The following is a 25,594-nucleotide window of genomic DNA, read 5'->3' as shown; positions in this document are numbered from 1 at the left end:
TTATTAAACCGATATAAGCGGTAAGCCGAACAGCGTATGCGCAAAAGGTGATCCCCAATGGCGCGTTTTCACAAACTTCCGTTTTACTCTCGATCCCCTAGCCCTGTAACTGTTTTGGTGAAGTTTTAGGCATTTTATTGAAATGTCATCGTTCTCAAACACTCCGCATCTGTTGACAAAGGACAAGTTAAAGAGCGCTTTAAAGGCAAATGGCATCCCATTGCCGAAAACGGATCAGAGGAAAGCTTTTTACGTTGACTTGTATTTGCAGAAGTTGACTTCTCAAAACGAGGAGCAATCTTCCTCGGACGAATCCGAAGAATTGTCGGAATCTTCTCCGATGGGATCCAGCAAGGTATTTACTCCATCATTAATTAATTCTGCGGTTGTGTTACAATATTTTAGCATTTCGTATTGTTTTGATATTTTGAGACTGGTAATAGTTAGCGTCTGCGGTTTAGTCGGTTAATTCCCAAAGTTGCTGTGATTTGTTGCTTCAAGCGATTGTAGCAGGTGCAACTTTGTTGTTTCAAAGTTGGCAGCATTTTGAGAAGCTTCGTTTTGTAACTTTCTTTCGAGCGAAACAGCTTTTGATGCAGGGAATTACCTTCCTAATAGGGTTAGCTTCCCGTGGACTTCCGCCGTCTAAATTCCGGGTGATTTTTGTTGGCCTCTTATGGCTTCCTCGCGAATTTTTATCCTTTAGGAGATCTTAAGGAGAGCCTCACCTATTTGTTATTTTTTCAACTTGAAGCATTGCTTAATTTAAAAATGCCTTCACAAGTCGACCAGGTAAGAAGGAACAAGTTAACTTCTTTGATTTACACGTAAGGTTAAACTAACACAGGGGTCTGTTATCACAACTTTAATGTGTACATTCAAAAACTGCAAGAAGTCTCTTTTGACGCTAAATAGGTCTTTTGTGTTGCTTGTGAAATTATAATTATTATAAGCGCATTAAGACATTTACAATAATTCAAACCAGTGTTGAGCAAAATAAACCTATGAAATTGAAAGTGAAATAACTGAAATTGAAAATGAAATTGAATCAAGGATGACACTTATTAATTTTAGACTTTCTCAAGTATTTATTAGAACATCATGTACAATTTAAAAATCCAGGACTTTGCAATTGCCCACGATTTTAAATTGAGCTAAACATGGCTCAAAATTGTTGTGTGGGAGTTCAATGTTCAATAATTTCTCCATATTCTGATTTCTAGAAACATTTTTTAACTCTTTGAGCAGACGTTTTCTGTTAAAACTGATTTACTGCTCTATAGTAATAGAGATACAAGAAATCAGGCAAGCAACTTTTTTTTATTTTTCCAGTCATGTCTTTAATTTCCTCTCTGATTTTGAAAACAGTATTAATTGTGCATTATGTTAAAAGTACAACTGCTCAGATCTCTTCTTATTTTACAATAACTGTTAAAATTCCCATGCACTGAATGGCTCGCAGCTATTGTCTATAAGAGTACAGACAATAAAAATGAGGTCAGCTGCAATGTGTGCACTTTCTCAACAAAAAATAAAGCCAAATTTCTGCTCATACTTTTTCCACGTGATTGTAAAAAAAAAAATCAACAATGGTTTTCTAACATCTATACTCTTGTAGCTGTAAATTAAAATGATGCCACAAAATGTTCAAAACTTGGCAGTGAAACCACTCACAGCCACTTGAGTTTTGAACATTTTATGATATCATTTTATGGTGTGTAAAAGTATTGACCATTAAGAGCAGGCAATCACACGAACAAGTGCAACAGTAATATTAGTATACCGTAAATGCTCGAATTAGTGCCCAGCTTCAAATAGTGCCCCACTTCGAATTAGCACCTCTCCTAAGGCTCAAAAGTTGTAATAAGCGCCCACCCCTTTTTGATGAAAAAGTCCTAAGAACGTTTCTAGTTCGCAAAAAGTAGTCTTCTATAAGGTTTTTAAATTTTTATGTTGCAGTTTAGTTTTAAATAGAAATAAAGATAGTGTCATTTTGAGGTTAAAAATTGATAAACGAAATAAGCGCCCCCCTATTGCCTTAGAAAATTAAATAAGCGCCCTGGGCGCTAATTCGAGCATTTACGGTAATTGCAGTATCATAAAACGTTTGGAAGCCTTTGTCCCTAAAAAACGTAGATAGGGTGCGAACGTAGCCTATGACGCGTGTCTAAAATTAAAGAAAGAAAAAGTAAAGTGAAAAGTGCTTCTTTGTCAAATTTCCCTAAAAAATGACCAAAAAAGAACTAACTGCTAAAAGCAACACTGCAACTATTATTACTTTTAATTAAAAGTCCTTTTAAAAGTAAAATCAAATCAGTATTTTATTTTTTATTATTATTATTATTATTATTATTATTATTATTATTATTATTATTATTGTTATTATTATTATTATTATTATTATTATTATTACTATTGTCTCCCACTTGGGGACATGCATGGAGATGTGGCATGTGAGGGTTTTAAGAGCATAATGTTTTCTTTAATAGCAGGCAATTTTTGGAAATGAAAGAGTTTACGCAAAGTTTGTTTTAGTTCATACCTTTGAGTTCCACCATTCTTTGTCCTTCTTGACGTAATGGTAAAAATGCATTTTCCTGGGTTTTTGATAACTTCTCAGCAACAAGTTGCATTTCTGGACACAGGCATACACTGTAACAAGGCAGTACATGACCACAACTTAAGGTGGCATCCTAGATTTTTATGGCTGCAGTCACCCACTGATGACATGAGCTGTAGTAATATGTGCAAGCTCCCCGGGGGGGGGGGGGGGGGGGGGGGCCTCCCATATGAAAAGGGGCGGTGATGCTCGTCTGAAATTTTGAATCAAACCCCTAAAGGAGACCAATCTGGACATGGCCCAAACTTTGTTGACCCCCTAAAAGAGATCATTTTTAAACACAGATAAATAATATTAAAATACAGTAACTTTGCGCGTGCAACCCTAAACGAGGCCTTCACGGCTAGAAATAATGGTGTTTTTACCAGAACACCCTAAGTGAAACCAAAATCCGAAATTTACACCCCTAAGCGAGATGACGAGCACCCCCGCCCCTTTCATATGTGATGTTACGTGCATTATACATGTATGTAATGGGACTATAGATTATAGAACTGATTTTAACACATTCTCTCATGGTGAGTGACTTACTGTAACCTATTATGCCCTGCTATCAAAATGTATATTCTCCCCGTTGTTACCTTTACTTTTCTTATGAAGAGAGTTGGGAGAATTTGTTTGAACATCAAGGCATTTCATCTTGTTGGTCATTGCCTTTATTCTCTTGACCTTCATGTTTGATGAAGTTGTGACACCTTAAGGACTTAAGGACGGTGCTTACTTTTGTTACTGCGCCTATGGGTGGTGCCTACTAATACAGGGATATTTTTGTGCGGTTTAAAACTATTCAGGGAAAGTAAAACTTAGAGATTTTCAAAGCTGACATGTAAATTTCAAAACTCCGTTCAAATTACAAAAATACTGGTCATGCGTGACGTGGATTGACTGTAATGAGACGTATACATGTGTACAACACAAATTGTTTTGTGCCAATCCAATCTTGTACGCAGAGTCCTCAGGCTCTTTGGCTTGACTGTTTGGTCACCAGGAGAGACTGTAGAGCATTGGCTGTCCCATAATGGCTTGCATTATTTTACTGCAGAAATCCTCCGGTACATGTACTAAAATTTTAGTACCCCAGAGTCTCTCCTGGCGACCAACCGCTGGACAAAAAGCCTGAGGACTCTGGGTACGAGATTGGTGCCAATCAAATATGTGACAAGCCTGCAAAGGCGGTGAAAGGGGCTAGGGGACATTTCTTTCCTGCTCTTCCCAATCCCCTCTCCCCCCTCTTTCCTCTTTCATGTCCTTGTTAAACTGCAACTTGTTAATGGGACCAAAACTGCAATACTGTGTGTTGTAAATTTACAACTACAAGTATGATATTAAAACTTAAAGTTGTACCGTCTAGGTTGACCCCTAAATAAACCCATTTTTAAAACTGCAAAGCATTCCTATCCTACATGTATGTGGTTTTTATCTAAATTACCCAAACTGGATTCCATTATTTTGTAGAAGCTTCCTCCAAAGGCCCAACAAAAGATAGTCATCAACAAAAGAGTAAAAGGTGGCCTTCCCTTTGATGTGACTGCTTTATCAGATGGCGATCTTGCCAGGCAACTCAAATCTTTTGGAGCCACAGTCGGCCCAATTACAAATTCAACACGGCCCCTCTATCAGAAGAAGCTTGGTAAGTCTGTACATTCACAGTGGGTGTCTTTGTCTTATCCATATTTGCTCATTGAAGCTTTTTGCAAGTCAAATTTCTTCTGTCTTGCAAACTAGGTTTTTCTGTAAATCTGTTTTGGGGTCTTGACTTCTTTTGTGACACTTAGAAAGTCTCAGATAAGGAAGTTAGTTTCCAAAGAAACTGTGGTGCTGCGTTGGTTGGGAGTACAAACAAATGTTTGGTTTATCAATAGAGTTGATAACTAAAGGTAAATTGGCCACCATAAAGAGATTTGGGTGCTGATGTTTTTAGGGTTAGCCCTTCATGAAAACCCATTATTCAAGCATAAGTCCTTCATCAGAGAAGTCTCAGGTTTGCAGACAAGAATGATAGACTCGCCGCACCCAAAAGCGGGTTGGTTCATTACTTCAAACTAAAGGAAACAATCTCAGATTTATTATTTGTTTTCCAAAGAGGTGACATCCATAGGGCAAAAGGATGCTCTTCAGACTTTGAGTGTGACATCAGCTTGTTACCAGCAGGGTAGAGCACCTTCACTGAATGCTGCTGGAAGCTTAAGGGTGGAACCTAACTTGGGCTGTTGTTAGTAATTTTCAGTTAATGCCCTAGCAGGGCTGGAGACTAACAGTAGCCAACTAGCCACAGACTGGTGAAAATTCAGTTTTGGCTAGTAGGTTTTGTGCTTTCACTAGCAATTGTGGCTAGTAAAAATAATTTTTATTGTAAAGCGCTGGAGTGCTGGACAGAAAACAAAGATGAAAATAAGGTATTTAACTATCACAAATTTAAAGCAAATCAAGAGTAAAAGATCTACATTAATATTATTTTGGTTGCTGTTTAGGCTGCATGCTTAGAGTTATTAAGGCTTTTTCATGTTGGGGTTAACTTGAAATTAAAGTCGCAAATAACACAATTTTTTTGCAAACAGTGAATAAAACCTTTACAGGTGTGGGATATTTTTTAAACAATTACATGTAGTACGCATCAAATAAAAAATATCTGCCCCCTTTTCCTGAAAAAAATTTGGTGAAAGTGCAGCTAGTGAAAATTTTGCTTTGGCTAATGAAATCAGACCTGTTACCACACTGTAGCTACTTGACTTAGTGAGCTAAAAGGTTAGTCTCAAACCCTTGCCTTGCCCACTACATTTCTGTTAGAAAAATTCAGGTTCCATGCTACCATAATGAGGATATATATTGCTGTACAAATTTATACAGTGTAGAGTAGACTGTTGCTACGTACATGTATTTCTTTAGTGCCAGTGCTGTTTGCACTTGGACACAGCTAGACTACACTCTTTTGTTTGTTTTTAATATATTTACCGGTAATATATAATATGAAATTATAACACCATACATGTACGTACAAAAGATGTTATTTAGACAAACCCAGAGGTATTGGTAATTTGAGACCGTTTTCTGTTAACACTTTGTTTTCAAGGTTTTTACCACATTCAGCTATTCAGCTCTCCTGTTATTAATATATAGAAGTACTGTGCAAAAAAGAATGCATATGAATTTTGGCTATTGTTCAACTGAAAAATTGCCAGTATTTCGGGCAAAGTTTCATGATTTTTCAGGCGAGTTTTAAGAGACCCGTGCGAAAATTCGAATACATCCCTCAAAATTTGCTTATCCAGGAAGGACATTTCCAAGCGATTTTGTTTCTACTGAAATGTTATACTTGAAGTATAATTTACCTCTTTTTGCATTAATTTTATTTTACAATTTTCCAGACCTGCTCACACAATTTGAGTTTGTTATACTGCTAAAGCTTCCCCCTCTCCCAGCTCAGCTCCCTGAACTATGACATTGCAATTTGTTGTCCACCATCTCCTTGTGTTTCTAGAACATGAGATTTTAAGGACAGTGCCTACTTTTGTTACTGCGCATACATTCTGCGCATGTCAGGATACAGGGATATTTTTGCGTGGTTTAAAACTGTGCGGAGAAAGCAGATTTTAGTAAGTGCTCTTGGTATCCAAACAGAAAATTTGGGGTAGCCATGCCTTTTTCAGAGTTAATAAAGCATAAATTTGGAAAAAACGCCATACAAATGCCTTGTATTGGACTGTTTTTTAGAATAATTGTTCCTTCATTATCTCTAAAAAATGTGTAGTTAGCCTTAATTTTCTTTTTGGATTTCAATAGCCCTAATGCTAAGATCTGCTTTCCCCGCATAGTCATAAACCACACAAAAATACTTCTGTATTAGACAGCACTAGGCACTGTCCTTAATATATTGTTTCTCATACACACTGCAGCCAAGTTGCTGACTGAGGAATTGCAAGCTCCTGCTGCTCCACCTGCTAAGCTCTCAACAAAGCAAAAGAGAACATCGCCGCCAATGCTTCAGAGGAAGGAGAACACTGAGTTTTCTGACGGCAGTGATGTGAATGATGCCTCCGCTGAAGAGTTGGAGCCAGAGATGTTTGAACGACTAGATTACAACCATGATCAGCAAGGTATTACTGCTTACATGCGTAAGTCGGTAATGGGTTGAAATATTAAACACACCCAGACATAATGTTTGGGCCTGCAGCTGTAGGTTGTGACTTTTTAAAGGACAACCCTGTTATTGTAATGCTAACGAGGTCATTTTGGCATACAGTACTTGTTCTTCAATCAGGCTTTTAGCCAGGAATTTGAAAACTGGGTAACGTAGCCTGAGCTGGAGGTTGTGGGTTTTGAGATTTGGTGGTTGAACCTAAATTTAATATTTTGCCCTCAAGGGCCTTTGAGAGTCCTTTAGTTTTGTTTCAGTTTTAGCTGTAACTTGCATTTGTACACTGTTGTAAAGAAATTTTATATTGTTAGTTACCTCAGAAACTCCAGCTATCTCACATGCCTTCTTGTAATTCTTTTCTGCTGCTTTTCCAATACCCGAAATCTGCATTCAGTTTTGCTTGCTTACTCCCCAAAGTTTAACATCTGTCTCTGTTAGCAAAATTCCAAAGAAAGTGTGGAGCCTTGATAAAAATAATATTATTATACGAGATCTGGTGCTTGAAAATAAATAGTTTGCCCTTAAAAGTCCTTAAATAGTCCTTTAATTTTTTTTCTTATAGTAAGGTGTTTCAGCTGAAATCTGCATAGTTGTAGTTAACTAATTTATTGTCTGTTATCAGAAATTTCCAACTCAATATCTGAATTCATACATCACTCTACTTTTTGTTTGCTGTTTGGATACCAAGAGCACTTGCTAAGCTCTGCTTCCCCTGCTTAGTTTTAAACCGTGCAAAAATATCCCTGTATTAGTGGGCACCACCCAAAGGTAACCCGAGTATCTCAAGATATGCAGAATTAGCATACCTCAGTGACCGACTATCGCATAACGCGCAATCTGATTGGCTACACAGGTGCCGTCTATCTATCGATAGACGGCAGTTTGTCAGAGCGCGCGCGATTTAGCATGCATCATTTCACAAATATATGAAATGTAAAGATTTTTTTGCTTCATAGATCGATCACTGAGGTATGCTAAAACAATTAGACGGCTCCCTCTCGGTTTCTATCGCCTTTGATAGTTGGCTCGGAGCGATCAGCCGATAGAAACCTCGAGCTCGCCATCTAATTGTTAATTAGAACGTGCCGCCATCCATAAGCACAAGTTTTCTGGTAAAACTACCGTATTTTATTGCACTGTAGAGATGCAAGAAATCAAGCAAGCAATTTTTTTTTTATTTTCCCAGTCACTTGTCTTTAATTTCCCCTCTGGTTTTGGAAACAATATTAATTATGCATAATGTTCCATTCCATTTTTTTTCTTTTTGCAGCTCACGAGGAGTCTCTTTCCCATGAGATACCTCCACCCCCTTACAAGTCCACCCCTGCAAAGTCAACGCCTAGAAAAAGAGTATTAACAAGGACATTAAGAACACAGCAGCATAGTAGGGAAGTGTACAATGAAAGCAAAGGTGAAACAGCAGATAGCCTTGATCACACAGATTCCATTGAAATTGTGGAGGTTAAAAAGTCTGCTCAGCCGGAAAAAGAAGAATCCACAATTTGCAGCCCTTGCATTCAAATATTACTTGCGGTCTTAGTTTTTCTAGGTTTTACAGCATTTTTAGTATACTACCTTATGGAGGAGACCCCCCCTGAGATAACCAATGGCAACACGTTAACAAAGCGCTAACAGATGACAGCAAAATTAGTGTGTGCGGCTTTATATAGTGAAAGCTTTTATATGTACATGTAGATTTGCTTGAATGTTAAAAAAGGATTATTTGTATCCTTATTCAGCCCTGGTATCCACATGAAAGTTCTCTTTCCTGGATTTCTGTCATCCTGTGTGGCAGCAGTTTAGAGAATCTGCTTCATGATCAAAAAGTTTATTCTTAAGACCAGCATGTGTTTTTTAGTGTATTGATAACACAAGGAAAAGTTATTTGCTGATCGTTGTCAGGGCTTGAAGGGTTAAACAGCTTCTCTCCCAGAAAGTGGCATCAGTAATTTTAATGCTTTTCCTACTTGAGTATGGATAAAATCCTTGTGGTGATAATGTTGAGCTGCATCCCTTCATGCAGTACGTTTTTTTTTTTGTTTGTTTTCCTTTTTCTTTTCAAGTTGAAATTAAAAGGTTAGAAACCTTAAAGTTTTATCAGAATGTCGTGAACTTTTCATTGACATCGCAGTGTTGGGCAGCCATAAATTCTTAACACCTCAATTGAGCCAGCATCTTCTTGGGGAACCGTCCTTCTGGCTTGGCTTTAGCTCATACTTCTGTCATAAATTTCAAAACAATTTAAGTTTATTTTACTTATTTTTACCGGTAGGGTTTTGGATATTTTCAATTTTATTTGATTACTTGTTACGGCAATGTCACTGTAGATAAACTTCCTAACAGGGGAACAATAATGCACTTGGTCCCGAGGGAAATAGTTTGTTTTGTTTTCCCGAGAGCCCTGATGTTTCCCGAGACGGAGTCGAGGGAAACATCAGGGCTCTCGGGAAAACAGAACTAACTAGTTTCCCGAGGGACCATACATTAAGTGCTTTGTTATATATTTAGACTTTCCCTTCAACAATCACAGCAAAACAAATAAACAAACAAACAACTGAGAGGGTAACAACTGCGGAATTGTACCCCGGTCGGGATACATTATTTTGTATTTGATCAGGGGCACGTGACCAAGAATTAACCATTCACAATGTTCGTTTTGTTGAGTGGAAGTCTAGGTATATAGCAAGAGTTGATAATACATGTTGAAAAGCCAAAAACGTGTCCGTTTATTGTCACATTCTGGGATACAAATACATGTATCTAAGGATTGTGAGCAACAGCCATTTATTATATAGACATGAGCGTTTTACTGGAAAATGCACCACTCGTAAAATTCATACCAAACTACATCCGGGACCCGAGTGGCGTATTTTCCATATCCTCACTAGTGAGGACATTGATGACGTCATTTCCCGCTGTTTCACGGTTGTTTGTGCAAACAGTTAGTGAAAACTCGCGAGCGATAGATTTGCCTATATAATAAATTGAAAATTACACGGTGGCTTAAAGAAATGAATTTTATCTTCTTGTGTTAAAAACAATTATTTTTTACTCGCTGCGCCTGTTAGACTACATTGTAAATGCCCCCTCTTAAGGTGCTGAGTTTGCAATAAACGTCCCGGGCAAGCGGTAATTCGAGTTAGTGCAGTATTATGATGAAGTTAAGCCCTTCATTGTTATATATTTTTCTTGGTAATGACTAATCTGCCAACTGTTCGCGAAATAACAAACTTGTAATAAGTAAAAAACAGACAATTTTGTTTAGTTTATATTGGCATCGGTGTGACAGAGTAAGTTAATAACTTAGATGTATAATTTATGTAAAAAAAAATTTTGTCAACAGTTGCTCAAAGATTAAAATATTCTTTACCTAACGGCCTATTTATTCGTTATTCTCAGTTATCTTGAGTAACCTGCCTGTGTAAACTCCTTTTTTTTATTTATTTATTTATTTTTTATAAGAACCGTTTTATAAGAACGTTGAAGCTGAGGAAATCCTAAAAACATTACCCAGGCTGAGAATCAGTTAAGAACGTTTTAATTTTGACTGTTTCTTTTTTTTAAAACGAGCAGTATCAATACAGGTAAAATACAATGTAAAACTGTAGTGTGTACAGACCAATTAACCCTTACACTGTATGCCGAGAGTTGGGTGCGCGATATCTTCAGTTTACACATCACTAGAGTATGCCGCAAGCAAGCATACCACAAGTATTTTAAGAACGTTTTAAGCCTCCAATTGCCCTCAAAGGGCACCTTTCACAAGCTTGGGTACAACTTTCTTCACAAGTTTTTCCATCATGCACTCCCGTGAATCAGCTCAGCATGGTGAAATTTTCGCTTGCCGATTCAGTGCCATTTTAACGCTTCGAAATTCAGGGTCAACATCGACGTTTACCCAAATAGTCCGCAGTGGCGAATATCCTGATTTAATTCTTACCTGCTGTAATATGTTTTGTGTTTTTATCACTTACGAATAATTTTGGGATTGTTTTTCTTTTTATTAGAGATAAACTAAATGTGAAATAATAAAGTACGCTTTTACGCTTTTTTTTTTTGACAACCTTTGTCAAAACAAATTTCAATAAAAGCTCAGAAATGGTAGGCAATATGGATTCTGAGCTTTTATTGAAATTTATTGAGTATTTCTCGGACTACCTTTCGGCATTGTCGCGTACGCTTTTACGCTTTTTTGTTTGGACAACCTTTGTCGAAACCGCTGTATGCCGCTAACCTGAGTATCATACCTTCCTAAGGGGAGGGGGGAGGAGAAGAAAGAGGAAAGGAACCTCTCTCCCCTTCCCTCCCCCCTCTCCCCAAAAAGCCTGCTACTCAGGCTAGTATGCCTCATACATACATATCGATACTTTAATATGATCGTGTCATACATAACAAGTTATATATCTAATCTTCTTTCTTTCCGTTTTGTTTCGTGATTAAAAACATCGCAAAAAGAGGAAAATTTGATGTCGCCAACTTTTCAAAAATTAAAGCAACCGTATCAAACGCAATGATGTTTGATCTATGAAACAAATAATTCACGCAAAGAGCAGTGTGCAATAACAACTTTTATTCAAGGCAGGTCTTTCATATTCTGATCAGACACTTTTGATCGTTTCCAGAATTAGCCATGTATATGTCAAAAGGTAATTTGATTCTGCTAGAAATGGCCGGATCTTAAAAGACACAAAATTGACAATTTGTCATAATGTCACTTACAAGTTTTCCATATGAGTTTTTTGAAATCAACCTCAAAGATTACTAGGTGAGTGCATTTGCCTTGACATTTTTATTGTGTTTGATTGGGGGTATAATCTTTTATTGCTTCTGTTTTAACAATAAGGTTACTTACTGCTAAGAATATGAAAGTGCAAGTCAAGTATAACCAACGAACATTTCCTTCGCTTTAAATTGTAAATTGCGTCTTTAGGAATACCTGTCTAGTGAATACTATGTGCTTTATGATATATGAAACAATGTTGATGTGAATCTGATTCGTATGCTTCGTGTTGTTTCAATATTAGTTAGGTTAGACGTATTCAAATTTCATTCAAGAACCGCCAAACTGATCCGCGAACATTTGATTACATTATTAGACGCAACAACCGGACACTAAACTTTGAAAACTGGATAGGCTAAAAGTTGAAGAGAGTGTACATTCGATACGCGTTCTTTAACGTGAATTCTCCTCGACCCGTGAATGAAATCATGTTTTAATACATATCAACCTGTCGGCTTGCGTTCTGTCTTTATGAACACTAATTCAGTTCAAGGCTGGGATTAAAAAGGCTCTAGGTGTCTTTACAGAGTATTTGTTTGACCAGATGTGCAACTTCATTTCGAATGTCTCTCATTCGCCACAAATAAAGAAGAGGATTCAACGAAGAAGATAGAAATACAAACACCATTGCCACGTCAAAAAATGCCTTGGTCAACTCTGGATTGTTTAAGACTTGAATTAACGCAACAGAGATACAAATTGGAAGAAAACTTAAATAGAAAAGTGCTAGAATATAAAGAATCGAGAAAACAGACCTCTTGTATTTAACAAAGTTGATAGCTGGTTGTCCAAAGTTTTGGGTGGATTGATTCGTTTGAATTTGTTGCTGATGCCGTCGAATGATTCTAAAAACTTTAAAGTAAAACGCTGAAGTCATTCCAAGGCAAACCAGTGACATTGAAATGATGGAAATATTTGATATCAGTCGATGTGTTCCTTTTGAAGCGTACAGTACACGGAATACAGTTACGGGGATAGCGACGAGAAACAGAGCGGCAACAACTAAACAAGTTTTGCGCACGGTCACCAAAGATCGTCGAGTCATTTGAAGCCATCGTTCGATAGACATAACTGTTAGAATTAACAAGGTCATGGAGCTCAAGAACATTCCACATCCATTAGATACAGCAGTCATTATTTTTAACTGAGCCTCTGTCAAGAGAAAGAAATCGATCGAAACATATACTGGTTGGGTGAGAATCCCGTTGCCAAAGTCACTGAAAGCCAAAGTAGCGAGCAGAATGTAACAGGGTGTTCGCAGGGACGCGTTCCTCCAAATTGCCGCCAAAACCAGAGCGTTTCCCGCCACTGCGACCGGCGACAAAATAGCGATGACAACCGAAGTGCAGTAAGCGTAGCTGTTGTACATGGTTGTGGTACTTTGAATGTCGTGGGCTAGGTGGCGAAACTAGAGTGAAACAGCGATCCTTGTTTTTGTGAAATGACACCTCGAATGACGCTATGAAAGATTCAGCTCAATTTGCTCTTGCACGAGAGTGCATCGAAAAACAAATGATACTGAATTTTTAAACAAACCCAGCTTGGGCCTCGAGAAGTTAAAGAATTATGCCAAGTTACAGGTCTTGCACGTAATGAAAATATATGGCGCAAAATTTCTTTCGACATTTGTTCAGTATTGACTCAGGCAATATTGATACTAATTTAAATCAACCAAAAATTCACCTGCCGTGTCCGTTGAACGCAATTGTCTGAAACTCGTTACCTGTAATTGTCTGAAAATAGTTGGCAACTGTCAGTCTTCCTCGCACCAATCACCTTAGTTGTTTAATTTACTGGTGTTTTCGGTATACTATTCATTTAATAGACCATTTCCGAGTTGCTTTGAACCTTATTATGAGAGCGAGGCTAAGTGCAAATTCAAAGCAAACCTAACGTTTCAAGCGACGAGCGACCAAGCTATTTTGTTACTGTTTATGCTTACATGTTAAAGATTTCACTAAACTATACAACAAGCCTCGGAACGAAATGCATGTAAGTTCCTGTGTAAAGCCTGCTTTTGTCAATGAAATGTAGAATTCTATTGTTTATTGTCCAAGCACGTCATAACATTGAAATTGTTACTGTTTACAGCTTAAAAAAGATAAAAAGTTATTGTTGCGTTCATTTTTGTTCTGTATTCTTTAGTTGAAAACGTAATATCGCGATAACTTAAAACCAAGAATCTCTTTCCATTTTGGCAATTCTCCGCTGTCGATCGAAATATCCACATAACAATTCAGCACATTTCAAATTGTCTTCAATACTTCACTACAAAAAAATGCCGTGCACAAAACATGACTGTGTCTTCAAATTACCAATTAGTATTTCTTTTGGATGGCTGCTCGTTGGCACTTAGCGAGAGCTATATTTAACAATTATTCCACGAGCGCGCGTTGGATATGAGATGATAGATAGCCAACGAGGCGCGTAGCGCCGAGTTGGCTATAATCATCTCATATCCAACAAGCGCAAGTGGAATAATTGTTTTATTAAAAACAACCGAGAAATATTGCTAGATCTTACTGATTTCGCTGTGCAAGAACGACCAGAAGGCAATTTAATGGTCGCCATTTCTCGGCCATGGTATAATTGCTCATATACCATGGCCGCTAAGCCAATCAAATCCCTCGAATTGCATTATACAATGATGCAGTTTTTAATAACTAGTAATATACACTTAATGTATGGCCCCGAGTGAAACAGTTCATTTTGTTTTCCCTCGAGTCCTGATCGTTGAGGGAAACATCAGGACTCGAGGAAAAACAAAACTATTTCCTGGGGGACCATACATTAAGTGCTTTGTTGTATATTTAGACTTTCCCCTCAACAATCACAGCAAAACAAACAAACCACTGAGAGGGGAACAACTGCAGAATTGTATCCCGAATTGTATCCCGGTCGGGATACATTTGTATTTGAGCAGGGGCACGTGACCAAGAATCAACCAGTCACGGTGGTCGTTTTTTTAAATGAAAGTCTAGGTATATAACAACAATCTTTTCTGAGGATACCTGCGTGACAAGAAGTGGTTTACAGAAGCAGCCTCAAAATAAGAAAAACTAAAATACAAAGATACAATGTACATACTAAATACAGTGGAAGTCCTGCCTGCGGACACCCTCGGGACCGCGAGTTAGCGTCCTTATAGCGAGAGTCCATAATAGCGGGAATTTATTTCAGTCAAACGTCTGTAATTTAGTTTTGCCGGGGATTTAGCTGCTTTCCGTATCATCGGAGTGTCCGTAATAGCGAAGTGTCCGCGAGGCTAGAGTTTATGGGAAAAAAAATCTCTAACAGCTAAAATTAACAACTATGGATAAGACTGCAGTCACGGTAAGGCTTTAGAGACAGACCGCGCTTAATTAGAGAAGTATCTAAACTGTTCCACATATTAGAGGGAAAATAGACCAGAGACCTCACCTGCTATTTGACACTAGATTTACGAATATTCAAGGCTTCTTGGTCTTGTGCCGTAGCCATGAAACTCAGCATTGCCAGGAGACCGGGATCGATTGACAGAAATAGTTGTTAAGCAACTTCAGATAAATAAAAATAGCCTCCGACTGATTTTTCATCCTGCGGCTCAATAATGACTTCTAACCAAGCCTTTCGAGCGTTCTGTTGAAGATGAACGAGCGGAAAGATCTAGAATTCAAGGCGTATACATCATGAAGCAGCATTTCTCCGATCACCCCAAATCATATCGCCGTAGTCAAAGGGACGAGTGGTAAAATCAATTAAAGCTATTGAAAGAAGTGATTCCGGCATTTAGAGGGAGGAATGACTTAATACGCCTCAGCTTAGAAAACCTAATTTTTTACTTTTAATTTTTTAGCACGAATTATAAGCAATGTGGTCACCCTAGGTGAAATAACTATTAATTACAATTCCCAGACTGTATGTTTAATAATCTAAACAGCCAAGGGGAATATCAGTGTTAGCAGAGATTAGAATTCAACCAGAAAGCGAATACTACTGCCTATAAGTAAAACGTTCGATTTTTTGACATTCAACATAATTTTTAAATTTTTGAGCTTGAATGAATTTTCCTCAGTTGTTTTCCAAGACAACAGCAGCGTTCTTTTCCTAAAATTTTCTGTTCAAGGCTAGGTAAAGAAACCGAACAAATCAAACGCTGTTAACGTGCATAAATATTACACCTTTTGCCCTTCATTATCAGGAAATAAATTTTCATTAGCGCGAAAATATTGGTCAATCTCTCGTAATCTTAACATGATTTATGCAACCAAGTTAAGTGCCTTACGACCTAAGGCGACGCACTACAATCTTTGATTACAACTAGTTTTTTTATTTATTTAGTTATTCAAGTATTTGTTTGTTTGTTTGTTTGCTCCTTTTCGCACACCACACAAGCTATCATATAACCTGCCTTTCCAGCATTTCAAAAAATAGGCAGTCTCAGACTGCATGTGTCTACTGCAGTACTGGTATAGAAATGTGATATAAAAGAATTGAAGAAAAGGGAAATAAGACTGAAATGAAAACGAAGAGGGTGGAGTGGAAATAGGATAAAGATAAAAAAAAAATGGTTGTAAAAATGTTGCACAGAACACTGGTGAGATTGAGATTAAGCTGGTATCGTTTACCACAAACATTTTGTATGAAGAGAACTGTAACTTTTTTTTAACATAAACAATATATTATATAATCTTACAACGTGAACCACAACTTTGTACAGAAAGCAATGCAGCAAAGTTCTAAACATAAAGTACTGAAAGCAAAGTTCTAACCTGAAACGTAGACATAACATGCAACAGAAACTATTAATTAATCTATACTGAACTTATGAATGGCCAGTATAATTCTTTAACCCTTTGACTCCTGTCGTGTTTCCATAGTTTTCGCATAAATTAACTTTTTCCTAGAGCGGTTTAAAATGCGCAGTAGATAAATAAATATCGTTGGCTTCCAAAATTAACTGCATATTAAACTGGAATGATTAAACAAATGTTTTCTGACGTAAAAAAATATGGTTACCTATTAATCATTTGCCGAAAAACACACTTGAACGCAAAAATTGCTAAAATTTACGGCATGTTGATGACGACCTTTGGCATATCAAATTTCAACCCGCTTATGCAAATTGTCCTTGATTACGCATCTGTCGCTTCTCAAACGCATATATGGATTGACAAAGACACAAAAATCAACAAAAAGCTTTTCCAACAAAACATTTTATTGACATAAACGATGCATTTGCCATTAGAGGCAAAAAAACTTTTAGTATTTTTGCGTGCGTGCACACACGCATGTAAAATTTGAAGACACTCCGTGTTTGTTCAAAGCGATCACTCGCAGTAAATTCGGACACGTTTGCGATGAAAATTACAGAAGTTACAGAATTCTGGTTCAAATCATCACTTAAACTATTTGTAAAAAACAAATCAACATCGGAAAACATCATTTACCGTATTGTCGCGATTGTCCTGATCCGGAAATACAATCGCTTAGATCTCGGTCAGTCGAGGATTAGCGTCGGCTTTCGATAGAATTCCATTTGGGATTCCTGTGGCATTTACACTCTTATACTCTTTCACTCAACCCGATGACATGGTGTCTACGCTTCTCTAGAAGCCGTAGACACAACAACTAAACAACCTCGTTCCCAGGGTCTCTCCTCTTCACGTACTTTTCACTCCCTGGGACGAGAAGAGGAGAGACCCCGGGAACGAGGTTGAGAACTGATTAGTTGAATCCTTATATAACATGTTCTAATGACCCTGGTTTATTGAGCAGATTTTCGTACGGCTTAAAATGATATTCGGTACAACTTCTGATCTTGTATTGGCTTTATTTATCCTTTAGTTTTTGCAAGGGTGACACTGCATCACAGAAAAAAAAGGACAGAACGTTGAAGATTGAAACTGCTTAATTCCAACTTAATAAATAAGTGTTTAGTTTCTAACCAAAAAATGACCATGTTATTAACAAGAATTTTAGCGGAAGCGTTCGGGAGTTGATTTCATTCCTGACTGATTAAACAGTTTCCATATTCATCCACCAGGACAGGATTATTCCTGCAGGACGGATTCCTTCACAGAAAAAAAGAATTCCCTCATCAAAGAACTCAGCTCAACAACTTCAGGATCGCAAGATTTTTAAAAATAATTGTTAGTTGTCATTTTTAACATAACACAACCACCTGGCTTTTTCCAACAAAATTTGATTAAGTCAAACATATGTTAGAAAAAAGGACGGAAAGAGGAATCTCTTCGATTGTTCTCGGAGAATAAAAGCTTTGGATAATTAAGAGGATGAAGAAACTATTATATCTGACAAATTTGCGGACGTGGGTGCGCAGTAAGTGGAGTAAGTGTGTTGTAAATGAAACCTTCCCCCGGCTTCCCTTAGTTGGTTAACTGAGTTTGACCTTGATTTATTTTTTATTGATTTTAGTTGCCATTACACCGAGGAATTCTGCGCGCGTATTCTGCGAGGAAAACACCATTAAGAGGATTTCAATAGGGTATAACTCTAGGCTGTAACAGTTAAAATATCACTTAATCAATAAACTGGTAGAAAAAAAAAAAGATCGATTTCGTCAGTAGACAGTTAAACAAGTAATAAGTCAGTCAATAAAAGAAAAAAATCCAATATATCACGTGTGATAATCTAGTCACCTGACTAGTGCAGTCATATTCGGTGAAAGACCGCTAAAATCTGGGTAAGGCTTCAATGAGGTCAAGATTTCTTTATCCAAAATATAACGGTTCTCCCTGGGAATCATTCATCCGTTTCTTTCTATGTTTTAAATACGCTAAAAATCAACTTTATTCATACGGTAATCAGTTGCTATTTTGTTGTTTATAAGCTTCCGTTGGCAAGGAAACGCCTTTATATGTCAGACAATTAACCCCATTGACACCCTCCATTTAGGCAAATCTCCATAACACATCGAGCAACCTTTCACAGCTGGACAAGTTTCATGCATTTGCAAGATCGCCCTTGATGAAGTGTTCCACTTTGTACGAACTAGAAATACTCAGTTTCATCAATTCGTTGATGCGTTATAAATCATGAGAAAAAATATATTGAAAAGCACTCCTTTCGTTAGCCGCCTTCGCAGACGATCTTTGGCTTCAAGGTTATTTCTGCCACCGTAAAGAGTTTCGAGTTCTGAGGATTGCGTGACGTGACATTCAAAGAACGTCTGCTTTGGAGGCTCTCCTTTTGAGGAATAGAATCTGACAGTTTTGTTTCTCTAAAACTCACGAGTAGAGTTGCCGAGAAAGCACAAGTGTAGAATTTGACTGAAAATGTAGATGTGATTTGTTTACCAACAGAACAATAAAGCGCTCAGGAGTTCGTTCAAAGGTGTCCGTGTGTTCCAGGTCGAATTGGAATTTTTTTTCGTGGAGGGAGGAAAATTGGAGTACCCGAAGAAAATCCCTCGGAGCAGGGACGAGAACCGACAACAAACTCAGCCCACATTTGCCACTCGAAACTCTTTCAGTGGCAGAAATAACCTTGAAACCAAACATTTGTTTCAGCCAACATATATGACGGAAAGGATAATTAAGTTGATGTATTATATAAATAACCTTGTGAATGATTGAAATTTTCAGTGTGAAAAGGGAAATCCCGCGACAGATCAGACGTAGCCAACGCCGCCTTCAATTTTTTGCTCGAGGAAAAAAATTTCCTTGATGCTGTATAAAACATTGCTTGTTGGTAGTGTTAATGTCGTCTACTATTGTTTTTGTGCATAAATCTCTGGAGAAAATAAGAGATAACTAAATTTGATGCATCTGCAGAAAATAAGAGATAATTAAATGTTTTTCATCTTGCTGAAGGCCTTATTCTTAGAGCTACACAATCAATCCTTGACGTGTTTGGCGGTTGGAAATCACCTTTGATAAGATGTTTTTCTTACAAGGAAGGAAACCTTTGCTTCCTCTACGCCTTTAAAATATTCTTTTGTTAAACTAACTGAAAAAGAAGAAAACCAATTGGACTTTGTTATACCATTACCGGTGATATCTAAAGCTTGTAAATCTCTGACGAAATTCCGGCAGCGAATCGCCTCTCAAAAGAGTGTTTTCCGTGAATCCAAAGAAAGAATCACTTGGAAACTTCTGGAAACCGAGTTTTCTGTTTTTGTTTCAGAATTCTTTTGACACCAGTCAAAGGAAGTATCCGAAAAGATAATCAAACCATTTTAATCCTTTGTTCGTCAGTTTATAGAGACAGTGAGCTATCAGTTTTAATCCTAGAAAGATAGTGGCTCTGCCATTCTTCCTTCTGCACCCAAATCGACGACTTCGCTGTTGTTAAAAGAGCACAGACGAGCTGTGAAGAGAAAACTTTTCGCTGAGAGCAAAAGGTATTCACCAGACATAAATCTTGAAGTTTTTCTTTTTTCTTTTCCAAAAATTTCCAATTATAAAGAACTCGGGAAATTTGAAGAGCATCGAAAAAAAAATGCTTAAATTTGAAGTTGTTGGCAGCAAATTCTGCTCTGTTCGGCTAGGTGTTTCCAGAAGTATAACAAAATTCAAATAGTTTTCTTCTTTTTAAGGTAGTTTAACAAAATGGTTTGGTTCGTGACACTGTTCCAAGGGATTTAGACGAGCCTAATTCTCCATTTTTCCTTTCTTCACAAAAACCGACAATTTCAGAGTTTAACAATTATAACTCGACTGTTTGACTGATCGTAGATAGAAGGGAATTCCAGTTGTTGTTCATATCGAAAAAAGAAATAAGTGCTCCATCCCTCATAAGTTACCCCCTCTCCAATAAACGCCTTCCCTCGAGGTGAAAAAGTAAATAAGCGTCCGGGTGGTAAATCGAATCATTAGGAAAAACTTGTTTTACGAAGGCATTATCATCTGGTGCCTCACTTTTTCATAAACCAGTTATCGCTGTATTTTGTGAACTACAAGGTTGACTTACATATACTAGGCAGCGTTCTAACTAGCATGAGTTATCGTCTAACTATTATTATCATAATTATTGCTCTACAGAAACTGACTTTTTAATGGCACATTTAAAGGGAAGTATCACGGAGATTTTGACCCTTTATCGTGGAGCGAAAACGCCTTCATTTAGTTACAAAATAATTCTAGAACATCTAGAAAGAGAAATCAACTGAAGAACAACTCATGACCTGCCCTAGTGCTTTTTGCGAATTAAAACGTGAGGACTTGAAAACATTTAGCCTATCTTCTTTTTCCAGTTGCAGTCCATTCTAAAGGCAAAGTAAGACGGGCAAAATTTTCTTGCAACTTGTCGCGCAACAAATGTTGGGTTGCAAGTTGTGATTGTTGGTGGCGCTTATTAAACCACCGGCGCGCGCGCAAAAAAAATTCATGTTGCAGAAAGTAGACGCGGTTTCTACTTTTTGCAACATCAAAATTTGTTTTGCGCAGAGGTAGTAACACGGGCAACAGACAATCGCAAATTGCAACGCAACAAACGTTTGTTGCACGAGAGGTTGCAAGAAAATGTTGCCCCTATTACTTGGCCTTAACTCAGTCCTTTTGTGGCCAGAACCACTCATCGATAGCCTTAGTACACTGGGGTGATAATTTACAACAAATTTGAGCAATATGTTAAGGTTTCTGCTAATAAAAACAAGAAAGTTTTGAAATTTTTCATGTAACACCAAATTCCCGTGATAAATCGCGGCCCCTTCAACGATTCCTAAGACCAGGATATTTTGGGGACGCAACGGAGCCAACAAAACAATCATTGAGAGAAATACATGAAATTGATACCATGAACTGCGGATGATAATTAATAGATGAGAGACCATCGAACTTACGTACGAAAGTTTAGCGGAAGTTTAGTTATTTCTGAGCTGCTTTGAACCTCAGTGCGAAAGCAAGGCTAAGTGCAAAGCTTTTCATGTGAAAATTAGGCCTGTTCACTTATGAATGAAAACTACATGTAATGCGGTTCAAAGCGACGCGAAAAAGGCCCTTTGCAATAAAGGTTGTGGTTCACAACCATTTTTAATTTGAAGTTTTGTTCTCTTTATTGGTTTAGCTACACACTTCGGCTGATGATAAGAAGCATTTAAACATGAAGACACTGTTGCATATCATCGCAGCTATGACTCTTGTCTACGGTCCACTTATTAGAGCCGGAGGAGGGCGGTTTCGTGTAGGTAAGAAATGGGGGTCGCAATTTAGTGCAAACAATTATATTTGTATTGGAATATAAAACAGCAAGCAATCATATTTGCCTTATAATCAGGGGCACACAACACTTAATTTCAGTGGATTTCTGTTCGGAAGCATACGGCCTTAAGAGTGAATGTCAGTAAAAATCGAAGAAAATTAAAAAAAATTGTGGCCGCGGTCAAAAAATCGATTTCGCTCATACTTTGACAGTTTAAAGGCCTAGGTAAGTAACTAAAGGATATAAGGTTAGTTTTTTGAAATATTCCATTTAACGTCAGAAAACCATGAAAAAAGGTTACCCTACCGGAAGCTTGGATTTCACCACCAGAGAACTCAAAATTTTACACTTTTCAGCTTCTCGCTGCACAGACATTTACACAGCTATGAATCTTTCTTTAATATAATTTAATAGATTGATTATTCCTCAGTCAAAACACAGTAATTATTTTTATCTCTGCTCGTTTGTGAGTGAGCTGGGCTCAGATGAAGTAGACACACTATTCTCTATCACGGAAAAGTCTAAAATAATCCAAATTCAGCGAGAAAAAAAACTGACCGGTATTTTTTCAAATCCTCTGATACTTTGAAAAAAGACAGTTGTAGGTGTACGGTTTTAAATCTTAAGGATCTAGCAGAACTTTTGTACGAACGCCGATCAAAGTTTGACAAAATTACGATTCAGCGCCGTTAAAATCAACAAGTCTACATAACAAGACATAATATAGAATAAATTAACTCCTTGGCCAAAGTTTGTATAAAAAAGGCTTTAAACTATTTTCAACACTTAAAACGTTTTAAAAAAATATATTTGTGTTAAATATTGTCTACACGGGTATGACAAACCAACCCTGATCTGCAGTGTTACGCACGAGCGACTTGGCTAAAATGACAGCTAGTAATTTCAGAGAATAAAATTCCGATAATGAAATGAATTTCCAGCCTGGTAAATAAATAAGAAAGATGTATTATTCTAGAAAGTGACACAGGCATACTCGGAAAAAAGAAATCCGACAGGAGACAATATTTTTATTTTTCTCGTTTTGCACAACACTTGGTAAACCATCCATAGTCTTTCTATGGCGCGTCATGTTACGCTACCAGCAGTCATACTTTTTGTCACGCCATGTCACCCTTCATCTAGTCATACATTCATTTGACCCAGCCCTTTGTCAAAAATCCATGGGAAATTAAGCCTTGCAGTGCCATGTCATGTCACGATGTGTCACGTTTCATCTAGTCATACATTCATTTAACCAAGCCCTTTGTCAAACATCCACAGCAAATCAAGCCTTGCAGTGCCATGTCACGCTTCATGTAGTCAGACATTCATTTGACCCAGCCCTTTGTCAAACATCCATGGTCAATCAAGCATTGCACAACCATCTCATGTCACGATGTGTCACGCTTCATCTAGTCATACATTCATTTAACCCAGCCCTTTGTCAAACATCCACGGCAAATCAAGCCTTGCAGTGCCATGTCATGTCACGCCATGTCACGCTTTATCTAGTCATACATTCATTTGACTCAGCTCTTTGTCAAACATCCATGGCAAATCAAGCATTGCAGTGCGGAGTTTAGACAACGGCGAATTTTGCAACAAATGCATTCTACAAATATAAAAAAAAATTAGCCATAAACTTACTCAGTTACTATAATATATACAAACCTCGATTTAGCCGTAAATTAACGGCTAAATTTGTTGCATATAATATATATGACCCTCGATTTAGCCGTAAATTAACGGCTAAATTTGTTGCATATAATATATACTCAGTTACTATAATATATACAAACCTCGATTTAGCCGTAAATTAAATTTTTTACTTATATATACACCCATTGCAGTGCCATGTTATGTCATGCCATGTCACCCTTCATCTAGTCATACATTCATTTGGCCAAGCCCTTTGTCAAAAATCCATGGCAAATCAAGCATTGCAGTGCCATGTCATGTCGCGCCATGTCATGCTTTATCTAGTCATGCATTCATTTGACCCAGCCCTTTGTCAAAAATCCACGGCAAATCAAGAATTGCAGTGCCATGTCATGTCACGCTGACACGCTTCATCTAGTCATGCATTTTTTTGACCCAACCCTTTGTTAAACATCCATGGAAATCAAGCCTTTGCAGCGTCATGTCATGTTTTGCCATGCCACGCTTTCTTTGGTCATGCCCTCATTTACCCAATCCTTTGTCAAACATCCATGACAGATCAAGCCTTGTAGTGTCATGTCATGTCACGCCATGTCATGCTTCATCTAGTAATGCATTCATTTGACCCAAATTTCTTTGTCAAACATCCATGGCAAATCAAGCTTTACAGTGCCATTTCATGTCACCCCATGTCACACTTCACTCGCTCATGTATTCATTTGACCCAACCCTTTGTCAAACATCCATGACAAACTAAACAAAACAGAGCTGTGTCATGTCTCATGTCTCACTCGGTCTTAACTTTATTTTATCCACCCCCTCTTAAATCATCCAAGGAAAACAAAACTGTCATGTCACGCCGTGTCAAGCCTCATTTGGTCTTATAACCAGCCCCTTATCAATGCAAACTAAACCTAGAGTTCCAATGTCATGTCAAGCCTCACTCGGTCTTGTATTCTTTTCATATCCAGACCCTTGTCAAACATCCAAGGCAAACCAAACCGAGTTGTGCGAAGAGCTCCTCAACTTTGTGGCAGACAATGGTGACGCCAAGTACTGTGACCGATCTTTTGCATCCTGTCATGTAAATAACAGTGGTTTTTTACGTGAAAGGACCCACAGTTTCTGGGGAAACTGTTACTGTGACCATCTGTGTAAAGAGATTGGTGACTGCTGTGTTGATTATGACGAGTGGTAAGTGTTATTGTAACATATTTACCAGTAAGGGTGGATATTGACGACATAAGGAAGTGGCAAGATACTACATGATATCCGCGCGGCATTTCCAGTAAATTCGAATTCCGAAACGGCAGATCAACCGAAACAGCGAAATAAAGGCCTTGGAACCAAAGCAAATATGATATCGGTATCATATTTGCGTGGTTCCATATCACCTTAGTGATTTCTGACTAAAGTCAGTGATATGTTATAATTTCATATCAATGGAAACATAAGTGGGATTCGGAAACGTCCTGTGAGTAGCTACACCCAAAATGGAGTCCGGAAACGAGGCTCATCACGTACAGGTACTGTTCGCTTACAACGCCTTAAATAGAGTGATTCCAGTAAGGAAAAAAAGGATCTTCTGTTTGCGGGACAACCTGAACGACAACAAAATTCAATTTATCAGATACAAAAATATCAACTGTTTACAACGCTACTAACTGGTTTACATTTTGCCTTTTGGGAGTCCTATAATCAAAACCGTTTATTTATGCCTCCTTTAAAGAGGTCAAGAGAATTGGCCTTGTTTTTCGTTCCTTGGGGAGATTGCTTCAGAGAGAAGCTCCGTCTATTAGAAAAGTTAAGTTTTAGGCCGTCAGTTCTTGTCTTTGTTTGAAACATTTTTGGGTACTGTTGCGGAGATCATAATTAAGGTGTAATTCTTGGCAGATCAGTTTCGTACAAGAACCTCATTGTTATTGTCATCTTTTCAGGAATGATCCTGGCATTGTTACAGCTCGGAAATTAAAACCAGAGCAAACCTGCCGAAGAAGGGCATCAAACGAGATGAGCTCAATCTTTGGTTACGTCATGGTGTCTAAGTGTCCATCATCTTGGCAAAACGCTTCAACGGAAGAGAAATGTTTGTCTGCCAATTACTCAGCCGATCCTATTACAGCTCTGCCAGTTGTTGACATGATAGAAAATATTACTTATGCGAACATATACTGCGCCATGTGTCATGGTAGATCACGTGACCTCCACTACTGGAATGTCTGTATCTTTATGAGGAAAAGTAATGTCTCCCTGCAGG

General features: G+C 37.8%; 1 protein-coding gene across 1 annotated transcript; it reads left to right on the top strand.

The window, feature by feature from the left end:
- The first annotated feature begins 46 nt into the window (after positions 1-46).
- On the top strand, positions 47-10,129 carry LOC146459046 (uncharacterized). The gene is made up of 4 exons (XM_085089836.1): positions 47-355; positions 4,076-4,250; positions 6,514-6,714; positions 8,026-10,129. The coding sequence occupies exons 1-4, from the start codon at positions 143-145 to the stop codon at positions 8,385-8,387; spliced, it is 951 nt and encodes a 316-aa protein (XP_084945962.1). The 5' UTR covers positions 47-142; the 3' UTR covers positions 8,388-10,129.
- Positions 10,130-25,594: the final 15,465 nt, after the last annotated feature.

Source organism: Pavona decussata, unplaced genomic scaffold (genome assembly GCF_977016875.1).
Source record: "Pavona decussata unplaced genomic scaffold, jaPavDecu1.1 SCAFFOLD_223, whole genome shotgun sequence".
In the NCBI taxonomy this organism is placed as follows: domain Eukaryota; kingdom Metazoa; phylum Cnidaria; class Anthozoa; order Scleractinia; family Agariciidae; genus Pavona; species Pavona decussata.
This window is presented reverse-complemented; position numbering and strand designations above follow the sequence as displayed.

Coding starts and splice junctions, on each gene's coding strand:
- LOC146459046 (XM_085089836.1), top strand. CDS start 143: ATGTCATCGTTCTCAAACACTCCGCATCTGTTGACAAAGGACAAGTTA. Junction 4,251..6,513: donor CCTCTATCAGAAGAAGCTTG/GTAAGTCTGTAC, acceptor TACACACTGCAG/CCAAGTTGCTGACTGAGGAA. Junction 6,715..8,025: donor TTACAACCATGATCAGCAAG/GTATTACTGCTT, acceptor TTCTTTTTGCAG/CTCACGAGGAGTCTCTTTCC.